At 43.1% G+C, this 26,151-nt stretch overlaps 1 protein-coding gene across 1 annotated transcript in view; it reads right to left on the bottom strand.

Moving 5' to 3' along the window:
* Positions 1 to 25,608, bottom strand: part of ANKH (ANKH inorganic pyrophosphate transport regulator) — a 102,689-nt gene extending 77,081 nt beyond the window's left edge. The window contains exon 1 of the mRNA XM_082499673.1: positions 25,381 to 25,608. Within this exon, the coding sequence (XP_082355799.1) occupies positions 25,381 to 25,476 (96 nt within the window). The 5' untranslated portion in view covers positions 25,477 to 25,608. The remainder of the gene's footprint in view (positions 1 to 25,380) is intronic.
* Positions 25,609 to 26,151: the final 543 nt, after the last annotated feature.

Here is a 26,151-nt window from a genome sequence, read left to right as displayed (position 1 = left end):
GGACAGGATATGCAGTAAAGAGTGGTGAACTGCAATACAGACTAAAGGAAAGAAAAAGGTAAGAGGAAAGCAAAAGCCTTAAGACTTTGCCAGGGAGAGTCACTGCAGATGATGAAATTAATTTCACTGAAATGAAACAGATGTCCATAGTGAATTCAAAAGATTATTCATGAACTGAAGACATTAGACAAGTCAACTCTTGCAAATGAGCAGTTCAGAGCACTGGCAGGCCAGCAGCTTGTCAAACAGCTGATACTCAAGGGACACCAGGAAAGGGGGAGAGAGGTAGGTAAAGGTGCTGAAGGAAGGTGAACAGAAACACAGATGAGTAGGAAGTACTGTGGGAAAGACTGCATGGAAAAAGGAAAGATGACTTTAGCAAAACTCACCCCAGATCAAGTTGGACAAAATACGCATTTTGGCATCCCGGGCTGTGACGCAAGGACACGCTCACCTGGGACTGGATCCGTAAACCACCCTCAGTGCCTTTTGCTATTCTACCTCTGAGCCACATTCAATCAAACTTGATTGGAACTGAGTGTCTTCAAGCCTGACCATGAAACAATCTCTTGAGGGGTGTACAAAGCTGTTTTGAAGTCAGAGGAGCACTACAAGCATCTGCTCATATGCATCATGTGCCAGGACCACATTGACACTGACCATGACAATATTACTTGCAGACTACTTGTAAGAAGCTGCTCAAGCACATGGTGCATTTTTGCTTTCTATTTTTAATTCAATATATGGCAAATCGAAATAATTTGTGAAATTTATGGTTATTGCATTGTGTGGAGAAAGTTGTGGACTCAGTGGACTTGATTCTCCTTTTAGAATTATTTATGGTATCATTTTCACTTCATGGCTGATGCTGAAATCAACAGTGAGCTGGTTATTAGCTGGGGTAAAAGAGATAAAATTGGCTCCATAGGTGTTTTTTAAATGGCAACAAAAAATAAATATTAAGACTACAGAGAATGCTTATTCCTGGACTGTGAAATTATGAACCTTGCTTTCCTCCTTCCCTCCATATGAAAAGCAGTAACATTGCCTTTCTAAACTACTGTGGAAGTGAAAAAGTTAACTAAAACATCCATGCTTACAAATGATGAAGTCTGTATGTTTATCTCAACTTGTGCTGTCACTCACAATCAGTTTGGCAATCACACAAGCAAAAGATCTTTGTATTTCCCTTGTTCTGTTACGCAACTCAACATATTTGCCTAATCCACTGTTCACCGAAATCACTGAAGAGGTACAAAATGTTTGGAAGGATTAGGAAGCCACTTTTATCCCATTGCATACTTTCAAGTGTGCTAGTCACATATAGCCATTTCTACGCACATTCCCCTTAAGTATCAATAATGAGGACTTGGTGTCTTCTAAAAACAATAATAATGTCTGGCTCACCCCAGAACTGAAGCAAGGCAAGGACCATATTCCATCTTTAATACTTTTCCCGTCTTCCTCGCAGCTTTAGATGGAAACGTGACATACAACAACAAGGTCTACAAATTTAGCTACTATGAGGTAGGAAGTAAGTGGGTAGCATGGAAGAGAGAGCTTTCTCCTGCTTGTAAATGGAAAATACACAAATTCTTCTGAAGGGAAAGACCGAATTGTCAAGAAATAGGTGAGGCCACAGGAAACTGTCCATGAGAAAGGCAGGAAAAAACACTCCAGAAGGAGACATGGGGCAGGATGGACTAGATGCTTAGGAGTTAAAGGCAGAAATGTCACATAATTTATTGGATTAGACTTTCTTGGCAACATTAAGAGGTTCTAGCTGAATATTGTTATATTTCTACAACTGCAAGTGTTTTTCCTCACTTGAATGGAGACGCCCAATGGTATCAAATCTGCTGGTGGCTTTGAGGCAGGAATCAAAGCACCTCACAAATGAGAAAGCTTCCAGATTCCTGGAACTGAAACTCTTATTTTTATGCTGAATAACTGAGTTTCCAGAGCCCTAAAACAACATGTAAAATTGCATAACCTTGCCTGACAGACACTAACTCAGCTGTAGGTTGTCCGAAGAGACAAACTAGGGTCTTATGAAGATCAGCTTAAGCCACGATGGAATTGGAATTAAGGTAAAATGGAAGAAATAGTGTAGATAACGTCTCTATCTCCTGAAACAAAATTTCACAAGAGGGAGTGGAGGAGATCATCCTTAAGTGATGTTAACACTGCATAAGTCATGCCATGCTAATAATTAGTTAACTGTTGAGAATTACTTGTTATTTGAACATGTAGGTTTACATATTAAGAAATACTAACCTAAAATCTGACTCTGAAGTATCAGCCATCACTGATAACATCAGCATGTGAAAGAAAGAACAAATGAACGAACAGGCTTTCAAATTTGGATTTGCTTGCTGCTACCTCTGAGCTCCTCTGTGTCCAGCCAACTTTAGTGTATCAAAATTTTTTATTAGATGATGATACAGACTTAAAAAGTTTCCAGAGTTTTATGCTCACCAGAAAACTGAGTTTGGATGTGGACCTGTATATTTTATTTTCCCTTGGCCTGGGGTAGCTCTAGGGGTGAACCTTTTTCCCTCTCCCCAGTAGCCCCAAGACTTATTTCTTTCACACAAATTCAGTCTGTTGACATAGAAGAAAGTAGAACTTCATGGTCCAAGTGTCCAGTCAGAGCTATTCCTATCCTCCTCGGACCCCACATGCCTGCCTTTACATACACACACATGCACAACCATCCTCATTTGTTGGAGCACTGGACTTTTCATTTTCTGTGCATTTGCCAGTTGGTGGTTAGTAAATGCAGGAGCAGATATGGCTGAGATACAGCACGAAGATTTTGCAAAAGATTCTGTTACAGCTGCACAACAAATAAACAGAATTAGACAAAACAAAAGTTGCTGTTTGCGTTTCCCAGCTTTGGAAATTTTTCCTTTTGATCATTGTTTTCTATGGAATTTGGGGGCCTTTAAAGTATTCAGGGACCTTCACTGACATAGCTTTGCCTTCTGCATCTCTTCTCTTGAAAATGGCTGGCAAGATAAGTTCTTCCTGATAACCAAGGGTCATTGAGGTTTAGCAACCTTCTGTGGACAACCTTGTGACACCACTGCTTGCAACTGCATCCAAATGTGGACTGTGGAGGCAATTAAGATAGCAGGAGAGACTGGGCTTACAAACAAAATGGAGCTTGCTGTACGATAAAGGCGATTAGACAGAGTTCATAATCCCCAAAATGCAGCTCACAAGTTGCACTGTCCCCAAACAGCCACAAGTGAGAAATCCTTTCTCCACTCCGCAGTGACCAGCACTCACGTTCGTCACGAGGAAAGCAAGGAATGAGCAGTGGTGCAACACCACACTCACCTGGCACAGTCAGCCTCACCAATGGAAACACCAACCTTTCTTTTTAGCATGGTGGGAAAGGGGGAAAGGCAGCATTTTAACCTCACCTATTACTTTGCAAGTTTTCTCTTTAGTCTCAATCAGATCCTCAACAGTAACAGCGGGTGCTGGATGACTGCTTCAGAGCTACCTCATTGTACCAGGTCTGGTATGCCTTATGTGTAGGTATCTCTGCAGCCTTGGATGCACAGCTCCCAGGCTCCATGGGAGGTTCCACCCTCCGGCCCACCACAGGATGGTCAGGACCAAGTGTCTGCTACTGAACTGTCACATCCACAGCAGGAGATCTGTTTTTTTTTTTTTTTAAGGTGGCACATTTTCTCAATGTGCTTTATTTCTTCAGTTCAAAAACACCGAGTTGAATTTTGGCAAAGGACAGTTCTCACTGTTTCAGTGAAGAGCAGGAGGCTGACTGTCACAAACCATAAAGTGAAACTTGAGGGGAAAAAGGAGGAACCAAGATTCATCTCCTAGGGCACATTCCAAATACCTTATTTGCATTCTGCCTTTTAAAGTCCACTTCTGTTGTCAGATACAGCCTCATTCTGCTAGCAGCAGCCAGAAATACAAAATGGACTAATTTCAAAATTTCCCAAAAAGCAGGAAAAAATCAATGCACAGATTTCATTTTATCATACATACGCAACGATTGGCTGAGTTTGCCTCTACCTAACAGACTGCAGTCCAAGGATAGTATTTACAAACTAATTTGCATTTATTTTTAGATCAGGTAAGTATTTATTGAACAGGGAGGAAGAAATTGAGCAAAGCAGCGAGTGACTTGCATCACACAACTCCACGTATTAGACAAGACAGGTGAAACGCTGACAGTCACTAACAGTGAAGAAAAATCTGAAAGCAGAGTTCTTGTGACAACTGTTCAGCAGTGAACTATAATTAACATTTTATTTGTTTACAGCACTCCTGCCCCTAACTTCTACTTCCTCAGCTGATGACCTAACAAGTAAACCAATTATTTAAGCAAAAGTTAGTTTTAACGCTAATGAGCTTTTTTCTACAAGGAAGTAGCTGCAGGGGACTGTGCTGTCACCAAGTCCTCTTGTTTGTCATTAGTCCCCAGTTCAAAGTGATCCAAGTTCTGGCTTGATTAGCTGCACACTTATGCTGAAGTTGCCAGAGATAGCTTTGGGACCCAGGTGTCAGCAGTGTAAACATCCATCAGTGGTTCCCGGTGATGTCTGGGGAAGGGAAGGAAAGAAACTTAGGCGCCTTCTGAGTAAGAACTCCTGAGATCTGGTGAAAGGGGGAGGTGTTTTTTTGTGGAAGAGAGGAAATTTCTTTAGGATTATGAAGTTCTCTCAGGCATGTATTTTATTCATTTTTCATCTTAAAGGATACTGACTGCAGGGCTATGAATTACCCCAGTGCTGACATCTAGGCTGAGACTACAGCAGCATTGCTGACATCAGTGATACTTCAGCAAAAGAAGGAGTGAATAGGTGGCTGTTCAGTGTGACATCAGGTCAGCTTGATATTTAGAGAATTCATTACATGTTTGCAAAAGAAGCATGACTCAGAGACATGTGATCAAGACTATCTGCATAGAAATTGGAGGCAGATGTTTGCTAGCAGGCAAAGCGTGAACTTTAGAAGCAATGAGCTCCATTGAAAAGGTGGGTCTTCAGGTTTCTGGAGGAAACTTTTTTGACTATTGCTGTAACAGCAAATAAGAGATTACAGTTGCAGCATTATATGAACTAGAAAGAACATTAGAAGAAAAATATTAGTACTTTCTGTGGTTCTTTTTAAACGGAAGATGCTGGGTGTTCAGACACTAAGAAACTACAGTCTAGGTGATCTACAATAAATCATGGTATTAAAATACAAAATACTGTAACTGAACTATAGCAATGCTTATTTAAACACAAAAACTGTCCTGTCTTCAAAGTCTAAATTCTCTGGACACAGACGCAGTAAGTCAGTCAAGATATCGTAACGAAAAAATCCCTTTTGCTGCATAAGCACACTTAATTTTTGTGTTAAGCTTTGCTCTAGTATCTGTAAGTCTGTATGTTTGTTTCTTAGGAGATACTGAAATTCTATAGTAAAAAGCTGAAACACAGACTCCCTAAATGTAGATGGATCTAGTAAATCACTTGGATTGTATTGTAGGGGATTTTTTCTTTTTTTTTTTTGGAGTATGACTGTACATTTGTGCAGGATTCTCATAATCTGCAATGTTTTTCTCTCCTTTTTTCCTGAAACGTAATACTGCAAATGATGCTGCTTGCTCTCCACAGCTGTTGTGTAGCCTTACCAATTTTGAGCTGTCTGAGGTTTGCTCACTACCTGTTACTGAATTTGGGTAGACTAATGCTGTTTTCTGTTCCTGCTATGAGTTTTATAAATATAATTGAGACAATACAATATTGAAACACTGTTTCTTTATTCGTCTTCAAAAAAGGAGTGAAATGTATTGGCTATAGCTTCAGAGCAGTCTTTTTCATGGCTCTAACGAGCCTTCCTCCTTTGCTTAACTGTCTTAAGAACAGATATAGTCAGCTGTATGTTTTGTTGCTCTTCTGTAAGTAATATAAACATTTATCTGTACAGAAAAATGTGAAAAATAGAACTATACACATAGAGTAGTTCTCAATTTAGAGTTTCAAACAGAAACTACGCGCTTGCCTGAATCACTTCTTTACATTCCATTTTCATGGCATTTAAGTTATGAGGGATCAACTTTATCTGAGCTTTATTTCCAGCAAATACCTCACACTTCTTGATAGTGAAAATCAACTTTTTGCTTGTTCAGGTGTGTGCTTGCTCTTCCCAGCAGCCGCTGTCCAGCTCTACCAGTGGGCCAAAATGACCTCTTCCGACAGAGGCATCGCAGACAGCACTCCTCAGGTACCCGCTGAAGGCAGGTGCAGTGGTTTCCTCATCTCTTCTGGGAGCTCTGTATCTTACCATAAGATAATGATTTCTCCACAGAAGTAGCCTTCAGTTACAAATAAAGACCAGGCTATCAGAGCAGTAAAAAGAAAGAACATCCTTTGCCTCATTTTGTTAGTTTCTTTAAAATCTGTGAGATTTGGCTATTGCTTTCTACAATTGACATCCTGCAGCCTCATAAGGATTATCTGGTAATAGTTCATAAGTAATGGTGCCTTTTCACACACTCCTGCTGTCTCTTTCTCTGTCAATGATGAGTGCCAGCTACCTTCTCCTTCATCACTGACTTCTCGGTCTATGGCAAACAAGTCCTGGTGATACATTTAATACAAAACAAAGGCATTTTTGAGACAATAATACAATAAGAAGTGTTTCAACTACTAGTTTCTCTATTCTTTCCTCTCTTTCTCTTCTGAAACATCACTAATACACAATAAGCACTCAGCAGTGATTTCAGCTGTACATTATTGGAAACAAAAAAAAGCTGAATCATGCTATATGAAGAAGCACATACCCCCACTTTTACATCAGCACTAACTTCTGACAGAAGCTGTGGAGTCATTAGAGCCATCGGCTCTGATGTTAAAGAGGAACTGCAAGGGCACAGGCAGTGTCAGTCCCTGTATGTTAAAAACTGGTGGATCTTCATCTTAAATCCACATTGGCCTGATGGGTTAACAGACTGCTGTTTGAAGCCTTGCATTTGTTCCTCTCTCCTGATCTTTTCTTTTATTGTCCAAGTAAAGGGAGATTTGCTTATTGGCATATCCCAGGGTCTTGAGTTTTATTCTGCTTTTTACATAATACGTTCTTTGTCCAGAAAGCAAAGAAATGTGATGACTATAGCTTTTGTTCCAAGGTCTGGGCTGAGTTTTGGGCCATTAAGACTCTTTCCAATTGTAAGATCTCGTTCCCTCAGGCTTTTTATGTAATGGGTGATAAAGGAGTTGGAAAGCAAATTTATTGCCTCTTTTTCTTAAAGGCGTTCCTTTTCATCCTTGTTAATGGTAATGGGACCTTTACCACTGATGCTATTGGGTTTCTCCTGAGTGTCTTATTCTTTGGTGTCATGAACAAGATAAGTTATCCTTTCCTGAATCTCCTCCTCCTGTTCGCTTTCAAGGGTCATGTTTTTGCATGGCTTTAGTGTCAATGTGCAGAAAGTTCCCACCCAGCCTATGGAAACTCTACAGACCGTCTTGGATTAAGAGTGCGTTTATTTGTCATGGATCTTCAGGTATCTTTTCTGTGGGTATCAGATATTACAGACAGCCAAAAACTTCCAGTGAGCCAAAAAGAACTGAAGTTGCTTTTAGTCATGTGATATTCCTCATCTTTCTTTTTCCCAGATTTCCATCTATATTTTCAGTTTGGAAATCAACCACTGTGCCCAATATTCACGTTCCCAGTGAGGACTATTTATGATGACTTCACAGTTTCATAATGACATTGAGCAACGGCTGACATCTCTCTGCACCGGCTGCAGCAATTTCTATTTCCAGACTGTCTTTATTTTGCTCAGTTAACAATGATACAGCAAATTTCTAATTCACTACCAACAGTGAATGAAAAAGATCAGCCTTTTGAAAAGACTGGGGAAGAAAAAAAAAAACAGTTTTCCACTTTCTCAGGACATTGCTACCTACCTATGGCTATGGGGAGCATAATGACTCTTCAAGGAGGGAACATATTCAGGGACCCATTTCCCTATGCAGTAGTCTAGCAATGAAAAGCTATCATGAGAGATGAAGAGGGAATAGCTACACTGCAGAAAGTTTTTAACCTTTCCGAGTCTAGGATGCAAGTATAAAGTAAACAGATCTGACACTTTATTTGTGGAAGAATGAACTCTGTCCTGATTTAAAAAAAAAAATAAAGGTCAACAGCCTTCATGTCTCATGAGGACGCAAGCTGAATGCAGCTGGATGCAGGTACGTCTGCCCGTGGGAGACAGTCCGCACAACTGAGTGCACTGTGGGAAATCTTACTTGCTCCTGAGGCACCCAGGGATGGGCATGGCCGGAGACAACAACGGCTACTTTGCAAAAATCTTTTAAGTGCCAACAGTAATTAATCCCAATGCATTCAGGGAACAGGAATCTTCTTGCCACACATCCCAGCCCCCTTGCACCCAGGCCAGGGTCTGTGGCCAATCCCACCATACAAGTGTCCCTTCCCAGCAATAAAAGCACGGGATTGCAAAAAAGTCCTTGAGAAGAAGGGTGGCAGGAGGATTCACCCCTCTGCACATACAGCAGTGGGCTGAGTGAGACAAACCTTTTGCCTCCCCCTCTTGCACGCTATTCCCCCTCAGCACAGTTGAACAAGGAGTAGGGGCAGATGATGGCTGCAGGTCAAAGTGGGTACGACACACCTGATGGTCTGGCCGTTTGCTTCCATCTGCTGTCAGCAGAGTAATTAGACCGTGCTCAATCAGCGCTCAGACACTCGTATGTATGTGGTGTAACTAAAGAGAATACAGAAGCCCTCGAGTCAAAAAAACCTCCCTTTTCCCTCAACCTCAACTCAATCAGATGAAAATGTTCAATCTCTGAGATGCAGAAACCATCCTCTCATGTTTCAGCATTTGTTCTCCTTACAGGATGCACCGTTCCAGTCACATCATGAAAACATTTTAAAATCACATTTTTAATTAACTAGAGCAACACCAATATGGCTTCTTAGTCACTGCATTTAGACAGTGGCCAACAAATTTAATACCTGCACTTCTAAAATGCCACATTTCTGAAGGTGCTGTGTCTTTGAAAACTTGTGATAGATTTTTTCTTTTAATATCTCATTACTGTAATAATGCTTGCTTTGCTTTCAGAAGGACCAAAGCAGCCTAATTCAAATGGATGGAAATATACAGACTGAGATTTTCAAAGTGGCTGATGGGGGTTAAGCATTTCTTTTCTGGTACCCTCATCGCAGTCTGGATGCTTCCCTCTCTGGCGTACTTTTGGCACTCTTGTCTTTTACTAAGAATACGCTACAGCGTTTTATGTTTAAAAGGATTTTCAAATCACAACGCCAGCCTGCTATTTGGAATGCTGGGAGAAGGCATAAGCAATGAGAAAATGGGAAGGTATTTCATGTTTTGAGATTGTGCTAAATCAGGGTCAATGGCAACGACAAAGCAAACACTAATGCTTGGCTTTGATTTAACATTAGCATGTAAAACAGAAAAAATGAACAGATAAGCTGTCCTGTGAACAGCAATAAAAGGGCATTGCCAAACCCTTCCAAATTTTGTTTAACATGTTATCACTGAAAGCACTTCTTTATAAACCTGAATATACATTGTCTTCTCTCATTATATTTTTCCTCATTCGATTGAGCAACCTCCATCCCCAAGCTCATCCTTCTGCTGTCCCGCCCCCCACCCCCCGCTCATTCTGCTGGAGCAGAAAATGAACAGAGCTTCGTTTGTTTGCTGGTGCCAGCAGCAGCAGCAATGTCAGCCCCGCAGAAGCAGCCGCCCTGCCTCCGCAGCCCATGCTGAGGGGACACCTCGCATTTTTGGGAATCGTGCATCCCCATGAACTGCTGTTCCTCTGAGAGAAGAGGGTTTGTGGAGGTCTCAAGTAAGCAACGATTTAAAAGAAAAAAAAAAGAAGAGAGATGCAAAAGTGAGCATTTTTGAATGACAATGTATTCAGAGAGACTGAAAAATTTGCTTTGAGAACAGAAAAGCATTCAAAATTAGGGCTTAAACATCAATAGCAGGTTCTCTTAGGTAATCACTGGAAAGCATAAGCTGAAGACGTAGCACCTGCTTTCTTGCAGCTCCACTCAGGGCCTCCCATTCCTTTTTGTGTATATATGGATCATATATCGGAGAGAGAGAGATATATATACACACGACATAATAGTTGTCTGTACCAAGTTCTGCATTCTCTTCTTCTTCCCAGCCTGCAGGGAATGGAAAAAACTTCCACAGACGTAGGCTTCAGTCCTCTGCTGTACTCCAGGCACGAGTACAATAGAATGACTTTCATTAATCAGCTTTCCTGCCCCTACTCCTTCCAGAGCCTTGTTCTTATGGTAGCCTGGAGCCTTCTTCATTTCCAGCTTAAAAGTACTCAGTTTGTTTACAGTCAAATGTTGCTACCCAGGTAGCTCTTCTTTGCAGGTAGGCTAACATTTTCCCTTACCTATGTACAGACAGCAAATTTATTCATGTTCTACCTGTTTTTGCTGGGATATAGACATCAAGGTCTTTCAGTTTCTCCTCAAATACGATGAAAAATGGAGCAACTAACAGCCAGTGTTTCTTTTGCCTAATCTTTTGAACAAGCTTGAATTGACCTGCCTTAAGTACGTGTGGCCAGAACTATCCCAGGTGAAATCTCATTTGAGGCATGTATTATCTCTACTGGAAGACAGGTAATCAGATAAATCCTCCAAGATCTCCAATCTTCTCATCTTTATGTCATCCTCACGCATTTCATATTCTCCGTTTTTTCCCCCCAGAGAACAGGAGCCCTTTGTGGCAGTACTTCAGCCTGCTTGCAGTACCTAGCTAGGGAAACACCCATTTGTATTCGTTAGGAGACGACCCTGCTTCAATAAACTTAGAGATTTGCAATCTGAACTCTTGAGAGCGCTAGGCAAGCCAAAAGCTATCTGCTACTGAAGCTGTTATTTCACTAACTTGTTTGTTCAGAATGCTTTCTCCTAGTTGCATGTTTTGATTCTTCCCATTACACCAGTCAGCTTGTTGCTTCTTTACTCTCCTCCCCTCTTCTGCTTTATTTTTTTCTTCATTATTTCTGTAGAAATCCTATCGGCAATTTCTGTAAGGCGGGGAGATTTTCAAAAAGAGCCTTAAGATCAACGTTGGCTCAGCGCAAGTTTAATTTAGAACATGTGATGGGGCTGACTCACACAGTGCTATTCGTGCCATCCGTCCCTGATTTGGAACAAGCCTAGCAGTTTAGTTATGACCTGAAAATGTCTGAAGCCAAATTATATATAGCATTTAAAAAATATTTATAATGTTAAGAATGTTTACAAACATCTCCAAAGTCCCTCAAGTGATGCACAGGTTCACAATGGATACATTCCTGTCTGAAGCCTACACTGAACACCTACTTCACAACACCTGGACCTCTCTGCACAATGCTTTTATGCTCATGTAAAATGACTGAGCTTGACATGCTTCTCCCAGCTTTCCTCAAAGGACTGAAAGAATACACCAAAGAGCAGAAGTACCCTCTGATCCAAAAGAGGCTTTGCTGAGATTAGATTCTCTCAGCACTCCAACATCTTTATCTCTGACCTTGCAGGTAAGAAAACATCACCGGTCAGTTACATCAACGAGACCTCTATGGCAGGATGAACAGGCATGTGAGGAATGCCGGCAATGTTATTCTCGTCTGTGATCCAGAAATTGGCTTTAAGACTTAGTGAGAGAATAATCACCCTGACCTTCACTTGCAACATCTTTAAAAAACCCACACCAGTGAGGACAGCAGGCATGTACCACGTGCCATCAGACACCGGCATGCAGGGAGAAAAATTTCACTGCCTCTCCTACACAGCATCGTGCTAAGCAGGAATTCAAAACAAGCCACTGGGGTGAGGACAAGAAGGAGCCACAGGTCACCAGCAGTGGTAGAGCAGTCACAGCCACGTCTCGCCAGCACTGCGACATGCCTGCTCCTGGAGAAAACAAATCCGAACCAGACTGACCCAGAGCTGGCCCTGACACGGTGGGATGTGAAAGGAGGCGTACAGCTAGCTGGGCAGCACTTTCCCTGGTACGGCAACTGCGTGTCTGGATGAAGAAGAGGCGCGCACGGACCCTTTGCTAGATAAAGTCTCGCAGCTTTACAAAGCTCACATTCTTCACTTGAAGCCTGGCTGCCTCATATGAGATAAATACCTGCACATGAGCTTAACTCAGGCATAAATTTAAAGCCCACAAGCATCAAAAAGATTTTGAGTTTGGCATTTCTCTTGCTGAACCGGGCCTCTCATTTACAGGGAAGGAATCTGCCGGGGGCGGGTGGTGGGAACCTTGCTGTCATGATGATGGTGGGCTGCTCACCTGCAAAATAGCAATGGGACATACTCTGTAGGCAGCCCCTGGACAGGCGCAGAAAAGGAAAAGTAGAGAGGACAGAAGGGAAGCAGATATTTGAAGATTATAGACTACTCTGGAGAAAAAAAGGGCAGCAAACGGGTGGCAGCGTGACCAGGAGGAGGCAGGGAGGAGGGTCAGGAGCTGTCCAGAGCCACAAACCACAGCAGTGCACAGGAGGCCCCAGCCCAGGGCTGAACTCCCAAAATCCCCAGTTTTAAATAAATATGCATAGACAAAGAGCCAAAAAAAGGTGGCAAAAAATGAGATTGGTGACACTCGATCCTTTTGGGTTCAGCTTGGCAGGCTGCAGAAGCCAGACTCTTGGTTATGGTGCTGCATCAGTGCGCTGCCATGTAGGGATTCGGTGGAAGGGAAAAAAAGAATTGAATTGTGCACAGCTCCCTGTTTTTATAGCCTATTTCTCTCTTTCTCAATGGAATGTTTTCTTTCTTTCACAAAGGAATCACAAAACAAAGGGATATACACAGAAGATTTGAGTTTATAGAATCTTATCTGACCAAAACAGAAAGAAGAAAAGTGTAGAGGTATTTGATGCTAAATGTCATGAGACTATAGAGGCACTATTCTTTACGGAGAGCAAATGAGAGATGCTCATGCTTGTAGTTTCCTTTGAAACCAACTCCCAGAAGTTGCAATAATAACCTCTTGCAAAACAGCTCCTAATCCTTCTTTGTCACCGTTCCAAGCTGTCTATGCATCCGTCACCCCTATGCTGTGTCAACAGCAAAGTGAAACAGTGCTTAGGGTCCCTAATGCTACAAGCATGTTAAGAATAAAAAAAAAAAAAATTCAAATAACCTTTGTTCTTCTGGTTGTGGACATATTCCCTGTCCAACCAATTTGCTTATTTCTTGCCATAGCACTCCATACTCAGACTTCTGAAGAGATAAGGCAAACTCATCTAGAAATCACTGTATTCATATCTAATGGTTTCAGGTGCCGTGACTATTCTTATCTGCTCTTAAAAAAAGGTCAAGGATATTAGTGAGTCATGTTTTTTCCTCCATTTATTTCTATAGTTCAGCACAGGTTATCCTTTATCACCAGCTGTATGAGTATTGCTTTAACATTCTTCTCGGTGCTGGTCATAGAGAACCTGATTGCCTTCTCGTTGAGCTAAATTTACACTGGCATGCCTCCTTTGTCTACTTCAGACTTCTAGTGGGATGAGGGAGGAAAAAATATCTAGTTCGTTATTCAGCAAGTTATCAGTGATGAAGTTACGGCCCACATCCCCTTCGTCCGTAAGCAACTCAGCCTTTCTACTGTGGTGAAAAGCTTTCATGACCCAAGACAGGCATTTGCTGGACATTGGGACTTCTGGGATGTGCTGGTACTTCTGAAGTCAAAGTTGTCAGGCTTTTTCCTTGCAGGCAGTTTCCCCCTTCATCTGAAATTCTCTCTCTTACTACTCATATCCCCTTTCAAAATCAATGGATGCACACAGAATACAACAGGCTCCACATCTGCAGATTACTGCAAGCACAACTGAACCCTTGGAGCTCAAGTCACAAATATGCAACTTAACATGAGGTTTCCTTGACAAAGTCCCGAGGCAATGATTGTGCCTTTGCTAGCTATTTTCTCCTTAGTGATGCAACCACCCACAATGCAGTAGGTGCTTGCAGCTGACAAAAAAGGCATGCCTTGATTTGGAAAAGCTAGCCCACAACTATACTGGCCTTTTCCGGACAGCGATTCAAAGCTCACCAACAGGTCAAGCCTACAATACGAAAATGTCAAGCAGATTACCTGCTGTGATTTCTCATGAATTTATTAAAGAGAGAAACGCTGGCCTCTGCACAGTATTAGCAGAAAAAAGCACACTACTTACTTATATATTAGATCCAGAAGGCATTGCTGACGAAAGCTCTTCCCAAGACTATTACAATGCTGGAGCATGTCCTAACCAGTAGACCGTTGACTGCATCTCAGAAAGCTCATATAAGAACAAGACGGTGAATGCTGAAAGGTCGTCATGCTTTCATGCTTTGAAATAAAACACTCTGAAGCAAAATGACTGCCCACAAGTATATAAAGAACAGTGGTGCAGTTATCAGGAGTGCTCTCAAGGTCACAATTTGAAAAGATCAAATCCATGCACAAGATCATTGATTCAGAAATAAAACAGCGTTTGCACATGCAACCACCATAATAGCATGTAATCAGAGACAGCTCAAACTATAAGGGACACATCAGGTGTATGTGCAATTACCTAGATAGTTCCATGCCCAGCTCTTGTCCTTATCACCTTAACCATTTTGCCTTGTGTATAAGCCAGAAAGTAATGAAGACAGTACTTTAGCACCACTCAGTGTGTAATTCTCCTATAAAGGCAGTCTCCTGCTCATGACACACTACATACATGTGCATGTGTATGGGTGCACCTTTTGTATTAGAGTAGTACTTGAAAAACATTTTTACCTGTGGTAAATAGAAAGCTTTCTGTAGACGACTACCTTCAGTGTCTTAAGGGTCTGAAAAATGTTTTGTGGTTTGGACTTCCTTTCTCTTTTAAAGCAAATGCTTAAAGATATTGTGAAATCGTTACGCCCCAACATAAACACAGGGGAAGCTGACAGTGCTGTCATACTAAATTTGGAGCCCCACATTACCGGTTGTTTTGTACTACTGAAGTGCAAAGAAGAATGTCTCTGTGATTGTACAAAACCAAGGACAACTGAGGTTATTTTGACAGGCTTCAAAAACCTATGAGCAAGAAAGGGCAAAAATTAAAATGTAATGAAGAGGATTATCCGAATACTCAGATCGGATGGTTTATTCCCCACCATCACAGGCCATGCAAATGGGGAAAACCAGCTATCCTTCCAAGTATATCACCTGGTATGTCAACTTCTGCTGGGCAGAATTGATGGGCAGTTTGAACTCATCTCCTTAGCTGGCTTCTTGGGCTCAGCGGGTTGCAAATAATCCCAGCATTCAAAGTGATCTCCAAAATGCCACAGTGGGGGAGGAAGTGGGATGGACTGATGGACTAAGTTACCAAAGCTAATAACAGGATGAGGGTGAAATGGATGGGCTCCCTGGTGGCAATTAGGGTGAGGAGCTGCACTGCAGGTTCCAGCCTGGTGACAAAGCCATGCAGATGTCTGTGTAACCAAACCACTCCAGCACCCGCAGGACAACCAAGCAAAGCAAAGGACCTGCAGAACCAAACTGTAAGGGTGCAGGGCTGAGCATGCATTTTATGTCACCGCAGGACCTGAAACGTCCCCTGTGCTTCCTGAGTCCCATCTCAAGGCAGCTATGCCTTTAAGCCCTTTAAAAAACTCAGCAAGCCTCAGTTTAAAAGCAGATTCAAGATCTCCCTTACTTCCACACATCTCAACACTCCATTTCTCTCATACTGGAAAGGTCCCTGTCTTTTGATAAGCTCACATTGTTTGGATTTTTCTTCCTCAGCTCTTCAGGGGAGACCCCAGTGCTGTGTATTGCTCACTCAGGCAACAAAAGGCATGCTGCTTCTGTTACACACTTCTAAAATGAATAAGACAGTGGTTTCACAGTCAATACTTTAACTAGGTAACTTGGTTTCTTTTCCTAGAAAGTGCTCTCTGTATGCTGAACCTGGGAGGTGTCATGTAAAAAGCAGAAGGCTACAAGACAACTGTATCACGATCATTAATACTGGAAATTCTGCACCTCTGAGTTGCAGTTTTTGTATATTTTACCTTAGCGTGTACAATTTAATAGGAAGAGGCCATGCTAACAGCCCATAACTACATTACCCTTCTAGATTGAACTGAGTGTCTTTGAGGAGTATGTGGCTCCCAAGCTGCCTGTCTCCCTCACCAGAAGATGTGGCCTTCAGGTTTGACCCGCCATGTACAGCACTTCACAATGATCACAACACTCTGCTTTTGGTGATTCACTGAATTTGAGCTTACATAAAACACCAGCACCACCTAACACCATCTAAAGCACAGCACTCTTCATGTCACATTTTATAAAGAAGTAACGTGTAAGAGGGAGCAACTCCTGCTTTTTCCTTGGCTAACCCTGTTTCTTCTCCTTCACGACCACACTGCAGTTCATACAACTGCAGCCAGTTATAAAATTCCCTTTTTTGTCCAAGCTATAAATGCTTCATTTCTATAATCCTTCCTCTTATGTAACTGACATTTTTTCCCCTCTCACCAGAACTGACAATGTGAAGTGTCTTCCTGCCCTGTAATGCTGCTAACTATTCATTTTCTTTTCAAATGGGCTAAACGCTTTTTAATTGGTAGGATGCTGAGGGAGGAAATGGTAGCAATGGACTTGTGCAAGGGTCTGTCTTTCATCTGCAGGATGGCAGATGTGAGATCAAAGGCTGCTGAGTTCTTGGAGCATGCTGGTATGCTGGGGCAAGGAAAGCCTTCGCAATGAGGAGGGAGCTGCTGGAGGTGGATCAGAGCTACCTCACCTTAGCTGGCCATGGCTGCTGGAGCAGCAGCTGCTGCTCACAGACGGAGAGGTTATAAAAATAAGATATTGGTCACCAGTACGCAGCAGAATGAAAGAGGGGTAACACAGTGTGAGTAGGAAGCAAACAGGAAACAGTCTAATAAAACCTAAATATAAATCCTGAAATTTCAGGGAAGTAAATGTCAAACACTGCCATTAAAAAAAACAGGGCAAGAACAGTGGGTGCAGTGTGGTTGCACCCCTTATACCTACACATGCTGATCATTGGCTCAATGAAGGAAAAACATCAGTCCCAGCTGGCACGTGTCAACACTTTCTTCAGCCAGAGGAGGTCAAAGCCGTGCAGACATACAGATCTAAGGCCAGCACGTGAAAGCTTAGTTATGGCCTGCATCTGACTTCATTCACTAATTTAAGTACGAAACACAGGTAAGAAGCCAAGAAGGCAGATCGTCTCCTTGCCAAAAGCCTTTCAAATGTATTTGTCAGCAAACGTACTCACACGTGCTTTGGTGCGGTGAGCTTTCAGCCCCACAGAACCCTGTACCTTAGGGAACATTTACAAGGAGTCGGAGGCAGGTAACTAAAAAAGAAGTAAACACAAATACGCTTTCGAGCTTGTATGGATGTGAATTTTCTCTGCATCTCCACTGGAATATTTTCTGGGCTCTGAAAATTAAAAAAGGTTGGAAACAATTGCCTCAGTGATCCAATATCAATGCAAAAAAGTTATGTGAAGCAAATTACTTGAAAATAAGTTGCGTCTTGCAGTTTATTCGCTTCCCATGCTAAGAGCTGAACTCTCGCTGAACCACTACATCAGTAAAGCACACTGGGCATGCTAGGCAACAGTAACACTCCTGCCAAATCAGAAACAGTGAATTTTTTGCATCATCTTGGGGAAAATAATTAAATTGGCACTTGAGATTTCATGCCATTGTAGCATTTAATTTTTAACAAACTGCTCTTAACTCTCCAGTATTTTTCCTTTGTCCTTGTCTAGAATGCTCTTGAAAAGGGTATGGAAATCAATTGTGTTTTTGCAAGTAACAATGCTGTACTTCAGCCCTCTTTGGAACCAAATGCGTGTAGACACCTGGAATTATTCTTAGTTATTGTTTCATGCAGGCACTTTTATTCTGCACGACATCAGAAAGGAACTAATCAAGAAAAACTGCATATGCAGACAAACGCTAAAGCAGGGTAGCAAAGTTCTGTGGGAAATCTGAACGAGAAGTGATACCATAGAGGAGACAGAAAATGGAGAACTGCAGAGCTTTGCTGATTCAGACACTGAAGTTCATGGGTCATTTAGGTCTCTTGTTCTTTTTTAATTCTCCAGCTAATGGTTATCTGAAAAGGCAACAGCGGTGTCTAAAACCACAGCTACTGCAATATCACGTCAGTAGAAAATAAAGCAAGCAGGAGGAAGCGTAATCTGATGATCTAATTGCATATTAACACTCCTGTTTCCCTCTCCCCAAAATCCACAGGTTTCCAAGTACAAACAGGATGAGGTTAGATTAGCTTGTAAAAATATAAGGTCATTACAAATTTTCCATATTTTTTTTAAAGAAACACATGTTCTGATATGCCATTTAAACTGGAATTGAGCTCAGCAGTAATATATATGTTATTTAAAAACATCACAGATTTCTGAAAGTAGCTACAAAGCAAAATCTGTTTGGAATTGCTCAGTTTTATGCACGGAGGTTTCTGCATGAGCTGGCAGATATATTTAAATTTTCTATTTATACAGCAACTTACATCCCATGTTTTACAAACATGAAGGAATAAACTTTGTAACTGACTTGTGAAACACAGCACTATTTTAGAACTGACAAAACTCACACAAAGAGAGAGATAAATGTCTTGTCTAGGATCAAGATAGGAAGTCAATTAATAGCTACAATCTGCACTTTCAGAGCTGGAGCCTTGCATATATGCCTTCTTTGCATATAAAAAGTCACTTATCTTCAAACAGTCATAAGATTGGTCATGTCATATAAGCCTTTGTATACAACCAAGTTCTCCACGCAGCAGCAAAATGAGTGAAGATTAAAAAGAAATCAGTTCAGACCAAATCAAATGCAAAGAGAAAGCAGCTATCTTGCTTTTGTGAAAATGAAACCAAAAAAAAATGAACAAGAAAAGCCCTAAAACAAATCAAATGGTCAGTTTAACCCAAAACCAGAAGTTTTACTTTGGGGGTTTCTCTCCCCAATGCAGAATGTGATGGTTCAAAACCCTTTCAAAATTTCAATTTTGAACCCATGTTTTAAAATTAGGCTCGGGGTATTTTCTACTTCAGACATGCTTAATGGGTATCGCCAAGTACAAAACCTGCCAGTTTCTAACAGTGAAGCACAAAAAAGTCCAGAGAAGTCCTTACAGCTGAGCTGACACAGCCATGGGAGGTGGGAGGGAATGAGGGGGAAGCAGGGCCCTGGAGGGTTTTGTGAAGCAAGGAGAGGGTAAGATGAAAAAAGAGAAGGTACTGACAAATGAGGTATAGCACAGATCCTAGCTCTAAATTATATATTTTACACTCCACCAACATGGGAGCGCTGCAGGGAATGGACTCCTCATTCGTAGGTTCATTCTCATAATTTCTAGTATCATCTGAAATCTTCAGCAGTGATAGCCTCACTGCTCTTCATAACCTGTTTATTTTGTACCTTATGTGCCATAAAATGCAAATATATATTGGTTTAGCTGCTGGGAGCACGTGCCTTTGTTACCTTTAAGAACACTAATGCATTGCTGAGATTTGGCTTTTATCTGCAAATGTTTTATGAGATCATTGATTTCTTCCCAGATCTCAGTGTGCATTGCTTGCTGTGAAACTCCAGCAAATGTTCTGCATGACTGGGGAATGCAATGCCTGGTATCTAACGCCCACTGCAACTAACGTAGACATATAAGCCTAATTAATCACTCTGGTAGTCTCAAGAATTGTCCATGTGGTCTACAGGGCACTTAGCACTGTCTTGAAAACCCCCAGTGCTTGGCAGACAACTATTTAGGAGCTAAGGCTGTAGGGCTCAGGCTGGTGAATAAAAGGAAGTAAAGCTGCGCTGCTTAGAAGAAAGTCTCTGGAGTCAGTACTGGGGTACAAATTCTGAAAATTACTACTTCAGGTGTGTGAGGTTTGGTTTCTGATTCTTCATATAAGATCTCACTTGGATTTTCTCACTCCAAACAAGGAAGTTAGATATCTTTCCCAGCCGCTTCCCTGACTATTTGGCTTGTGAATCCTGCAGAAGTTAATTCCTTCAAAATATTACTTAAAACTTAGAAAAACTTAAAAAAAAAAATAAAAAAAATCTGTTGATAGCATACTCTGTAGATGTTTGCTTCTTAACACAATTTCATCTAAATTTAATTTAAAATGCTGTACGGTTCACATTAATTTGTAACATGCAAGTAGAGCACTTCCATCAACCTACCATACTAATAATGTGGTTGTGGTAATACCATACAGCCATGGTCTACAGCAATTATATGACCTTGTTAGCTTTCTTGTTTATATGGTACTAAAGTCCTACACGATTTAAATGAGTCCCTGACCTCTCACAACAGCAATAACTGGAGTACTTTGCTCTCATGCAGCACCTTTCATCTCAGAGCGCTTCCGACGTGCATTTTCATTGCATCCCTGTGACACACAGGTAGGTGTCTAGGCGCACTTCAAAGGCAGGGGAACTGTGCCACGGAAAGGTTACGCAACTTGGCCCAAATCCCCAGGGAACAGCTGGGAATGTGAACCCTCCCAGCACTTGTTCTGAACGTCCAGACAATAACGCTTACCCCAAAAATGAGCTTCATAAAGCATTAATCAAAATGTCTAACCCCCTACTAAGTTTGCAAATAGCATGGGCGGCCGATAAGCTCACTAATTCTTTTTGATACGTTATTCATGACTTGTTCTCCTTTTCTGGCAACACTTTTTTTCTTAAGGGAAAAAAAACACAAACCCATTCAAATACAAGAAAAAAAAAAGGGGGGGGGGTTTGAAGCCATTATTGCAAAATATTTTAGAATCCAAAAACGTTTAGCACTTCCTTTACTGCTCGTCTGTTTGATCCCAACTACAACACTGCGTGTGACGTATGGCCATTTCTCTGCAGTACCAGAGCACCCGAATGACCTCGGGAGAAAGCGGCAGCAGGACGCTGCTTGCTTGGTTTTAGTTTCCAAGGACCCGCAGCCGCTGAACAACATTAGGTCCGCATACCTAACAGGTTGGCAAATAAATATGCCCAACCAACAGTGACAGCAATTGAAACTAATGATTCAGGGGCGGGCTATATGATAGTGAGAAAGGAGAAAAAAAACCCACCCTGCTACTGTTGCCGTTGATAATTAAAGGACTACTGCAGACACGTCCTGAGTTCAAAATGTTGCTCTCTGCCTGGCCTTTGCCACCCCGTGAGCAACAGAGAGAGTTACCAGCCACATTTCAAAACTGTATTTAACGCTGCCCGGGGCTGATTTGGCACTTCTGAGAAAGTCAGTGAACTAACGTGCACCTCAGTTTTCCCTCCTTTATAATAATGATAATGCAAATGTACACATACATTGCCAATCAGGCCACCACAACATATGTGAGCAGCTCTAAAACTGTGTTAAAAGGAAAACTGAGATAGGTGGTGATGGATTTTTGAGCACAGGGGGTAAGAGTGGTATTATTTGCTGGGTGAGCTGTTTGAAATTGTGTTGTGCTCCATCACATGGGAGCAGTTTATTTACTTATTTCCAAGCAAGTACATGCAACAACATTTTCTTCACAGGAGCTGGGATTTTTAATTCAAACTCTGCTCTCCAACAGCTGAGCTCTAAATAAAACACTAATTATTGTGAATCTCAGTATAAGATGTTGAGAGCTGACTGCTCTCACCAGCAGAATGAAAGGGAGAATCTCTCTTCTGGTGGTAGGTGCTAAGCTCTTCGGATGAAAATGCTCTGCTGTGCATATTTGTGTGTATGTATACCTAGAGAAAAATAAACAAATACATGCATGCACACCCACGCACTCACACACACATACACATATATTTGTGCGAAGAAGGAACATTGAGTCAAAATATTTGGGACTATTTTCCTGAAGGCCTTACTCTAAGAAGAAAATTTCATAAAAACTATGTAGTACCGTAAATATACTGTAAGGGAAATAGATTGCAGAAGGAATTAATGGAAATAGGTTATAAATGGTTTATTTCTCTAATCTTCTGATAATTTACCTGGTCATGCATCAGAACTACCTTTTTAGTGTGTGTGGGGGGGAAACGAATCAGGTATTTGTCCAAGAAGATTTTATGAGGTGAACAGATGAGGTTAGCTGACTAGATTGGAACAACTCTGTAATATAGCCTCATCCTATAGCATTATTGGATTAGGGTTCAAGGGTCGACAGGAGGCTCTTCACTGGCTTATAGTGGTTCTGGAAGTGATTGCAGGAGCTGAGCTTGTTAGTTCTTAGGGGCATTGCTCCAGGGTTTTTTTACTTCCTACAAACTAAACAGACTTGCCATAGCAAACATCTCATATGGGGCAATGGTGACAGTCATAAACTATGTTCTGCAAGTATTCTCTAAACTTACTGTAAATTTCCCTTAAAGCAGCAAGGAATCTAGAGACAGCCACATACCAAGGACCTGGCAATTCCCTAGTGATGTTTGCTATTGAATAAAACTATTCAACACCCAGAAAAGTCTCTCAAGGTAAAAAAAAAAAAAAGTGAGATTCTCTTTGTTTCTCACTCTTCAATCTCAGGTACCTAAAAATATTAGGTTTTGTTAAAAAGGCTCTGCTTTGAACACGCTGCTTCCAAATGCTCTCCCTGCTTGAGAGAGCAATGCATGAATGCGACGCATCAAAAGGGTTTATGACTCACAGCCCTTCTTAAACATCTCTTCTTCCCTGGTCAGGCAAGGTCCATTCTCTCCCTATTTTTTTTACAATCATCTCTTATTCCTGACCTATGGTTCTCCTGTCTCTTTTACAGTATTATGGTTTACATTACTTCATACAAATTTTACTTCCCTTATCATTCTTAGAAATCTTTATCTGCAGCGTACATTCACAGAAAGACGTACGGCAGCCTCTTCAGAGCTATCTGTTGGCACACCCATTCTTTTACGTTCATTCCATTCACCCCTGTTATTAAAATTATTACAATTTTGGAGGGCAGAAAGGTGACTGGCTCAGCAAGACAGTATATTTTCAGCAACACAAGTCCAACAATAATGCCCTGCAAGTGTAAAAAATAACTTCATGTACTATACATAGGAAAACAAAATCCCTGCCCTTTTGTCTGTAAGAGGATCTCGTCAGACCTGAAGTAACTTTGTCCCTGCCTTGGTTTCCTGATTTCCATGTAGGCAAGTCTCCCACTAGGCTGGTACAAAAAGCATCTTACCAGCTCCCACTCCTGAGCTGGGGTTTTCTGCAAGAGTCTCTCTGCTCGCTAGATTTCAATTAAACACCTCCCCAGGCTGCCATCTGAGAGCCCGACTCTCCTGGAGGGCCAATCCTATGACTTGGCTACCAAATAAAACACATTTTCTGAGACATTTTGTCCCTAACACTGTCAAAGTTGGTTAGATTAAGTGTTTACATGTATCATCCACATGTTAACATCCCTCCCATGTCACTGGTACCCAGAAAAACAGAAGGCCCCTCACTTAAAAAATTGTAATCTCTCGCTTGCTAGTTCTTGAAATCCTGGTCCAGAGCACACTGAAGCCAAGGGGATGTTTTTTATGGGCTGACACGGATTTTGCATCACGCTAACCTTGTATGAAGCAAACTGTATATACACACCTGTCACACAGTTTGCTGAATGAACTGCTTTCAATTTAACTTCCGCTGTATGTTATTAATGTGGCACAGTTATTAGCATTTAAGTCAACTTTCCCCTTGTCATTTCTGTCTTCAGTTTTCACTCCCCCCCCAAGTATGATTTATAGAAGACTGACTTAGTAGGAAAGTATGTAGTTGTTAGACAAGGATGGAATTGCATTTCTTAGTATCACAGCTTATTTAAATTTAAAGGACTAGGAAGCAAAATGTGATTAACACAGCCATGACAAACATATGATTAATGTTAGCTATTTTTTCCCTTTCTCCTTTACAAACTGGTGAAAGTATTCACTAATTTTTTGGTATCTTTGCTCAAGGAGCATGGGAACAATTCTGCTTAGAAAACAAGAGCTTCTCAGCGAAACTGACTTATGACAAGGGTAAGAGCTATTTGAGATGCAATACTTACTGTGGCTGCCCATTTTAACATTCATGAAAAAGTAGTAGTGTATACCGTCCTACTAAAAATCATAGAGTCATAGAACGGTTTGGGCTGGAAGCAACCTTAAAGATCATCTAGTTCCAATCCCCCTGCCATGGGTAGGGACACCTCCCACCAGACCAGGCTGCTCAAAGCCCCATCCAACCTGGCCTTGAACACCTCCAGGGATGGGGCATCCACAGTTTCTCTGGGCAACCTGTTCTAGTGTCTCACCACCCTCAAAGTGAAATATTCCCTCCTGACATATAATCTAAACTTACCTCTTTCTGTTTAAAGCCATACCCCTCGTCCTACCACTACATGCCCTTGTAAAAAGTCGCTCTCCAGCTCTCCTGTAGGCCCCTTTTAGGTACTGGAAGGTCGCTATAATGTCTCCCCAGAGCCTTCTCTTCTCCAGGCTGAACAACCCCAACTCTTTCAGCCTCTCCTCATAGGAGAGGTGCCCAAGCCCTCTGATCATCTTTGTGGGCCTCCCCTGGACCCGCTCCAACAGGTAAGGTAATGCAAATATAACATAAAACGTAACGACAGTTACGGTGCAGCCCGACACAAAACCGGGGTGCCTCAACCTGTCATAAACACCCGAAACGAGAGCAGAGAAGGTGTCGTGTCCGTCCGTCCCCCCCAACCACCACCACCACCATCACCACACACACACAGTGCCGCGGCCGAGCCCTGCGTGGAAAGCTCGGAGGAGTGGGCACGTCAAGCACAAAACACGGTGTTTTGTGGTTTGGGTTTTTTTTGGGGTGGGGGACGCGGGTAAGGGATGCTGCAGGGGAGCCAGCACGCCCGGAGGTGAAAGTGGGGACGGGGGGGGACACGGACGACCGCGGTGCCCCTCGGCAGCGGACGCTGCCGAGGGGCACCGCGGTCGTCCGTGTCCCGTCCCCCCCCCCCCCCGCCGTGGGCTTCCTCGCCGCGCTGCAGTGCGCTAGGGGCTGCTGCACCTGAGCAGCCCTGTCAGCGTTGGATGAGGATGGGGGGGGTGGGGGTGGGTGAGAAGAAATAAACCCCCAAAACGACCCCACCACCACCACACCACACCCCCCCACCCGGCAAACGCATGATGTCATTTGAGATTATATAATCGTAAAATATAAGGGAAGAGGGGAAAGGGGCCCCGGCACGGCAGGGCCCGGCCCGCCTCTCCCATCCCCGCTGAGGCGCTGAGACCCCCGTGAAGGATGGGGGGTGGGGGGGTGTAGGAGGGGGTGTGAGGGCGCTGCCTTACCTGCTCCCCGAAGTCGATGGCGATGTTGGTGATGCCGAGGGGGACCAGGAACCGGATCAGGGGCCAGTAGTTCGTGAGGGCTGGAAATTTCACCATAGTCCCAGCTGCGCCGTGACCCCCAGCGCATCTGCCGCGGGAGGACGGCGGGGCCGAGGAGGAAGGTTGGGGGGGGGGGGGAAGGGGGAGAGAGAAGAAGAGGATGAAAGGGCAAAGGAGGAGGGTGCGTGCGTGTCCCTCTGCGTGTGTGCGAGCGGGGAGGAGGTGTGTGAGTGTGGGGGGTGGTGGTGGATAAGGGGCGAGGGAGCAGAGCAGCAGATCCCCCTCAAAAATAAAGCAGGCGGGGGTAGGGGGGGTGTCGGTCCCTCCCTGCCCGGCGCGGCTCGGCCCTGGCTGGGTGCTGGCTGGGCGGCGGGGCGCGCTGTGCTGCCGCCTCAGCAGCAGACCCGAGAGATCAAGTCCATCCCCGCCGCCCTCCTCCCACACAACAATGATCCGCCGCTGCTGCCGCCGCAGCCGCCGCCACCGCCGCCGGAAAAAAAAAGAGGAGGGACACCGCCGCCAGCCACTCGTGCGGGCAGCGCTGCCATCCTCGGGGCGCGGGGGCCAGGGGAAGGGCCGGGCCGGGGCCTCCCCCTTCGCCCGTTCCCCCCCCCCCCCTCCGCCCCGGCCTGACGCTCGCCGGCGGCGGCGCGCAGGAAAACACCGCCCTCCTCCTCCTCCTCCTCCTCTGCACCGCCGCCGCTGCGGGTCCGGCGCAGGCCGCGGGTCCGG

Source organism: Vanellus vanellus, assembly GCF_965231255.1.
Source record: "Vanellus vanellus genome assembly, chromosome: 2".
In the NCBI taxonomy this organism is placed as follows: Eukaryota; Metazoa; Chordata; class Aves; order Charadriiformes; family Charadriidae; genus Vanellus; species Vanellus vanellus.
Note: the sequence above shows the minus strand (reverse complement) of the source record. Positions and strands in the feature narration are given on the sequence as shown.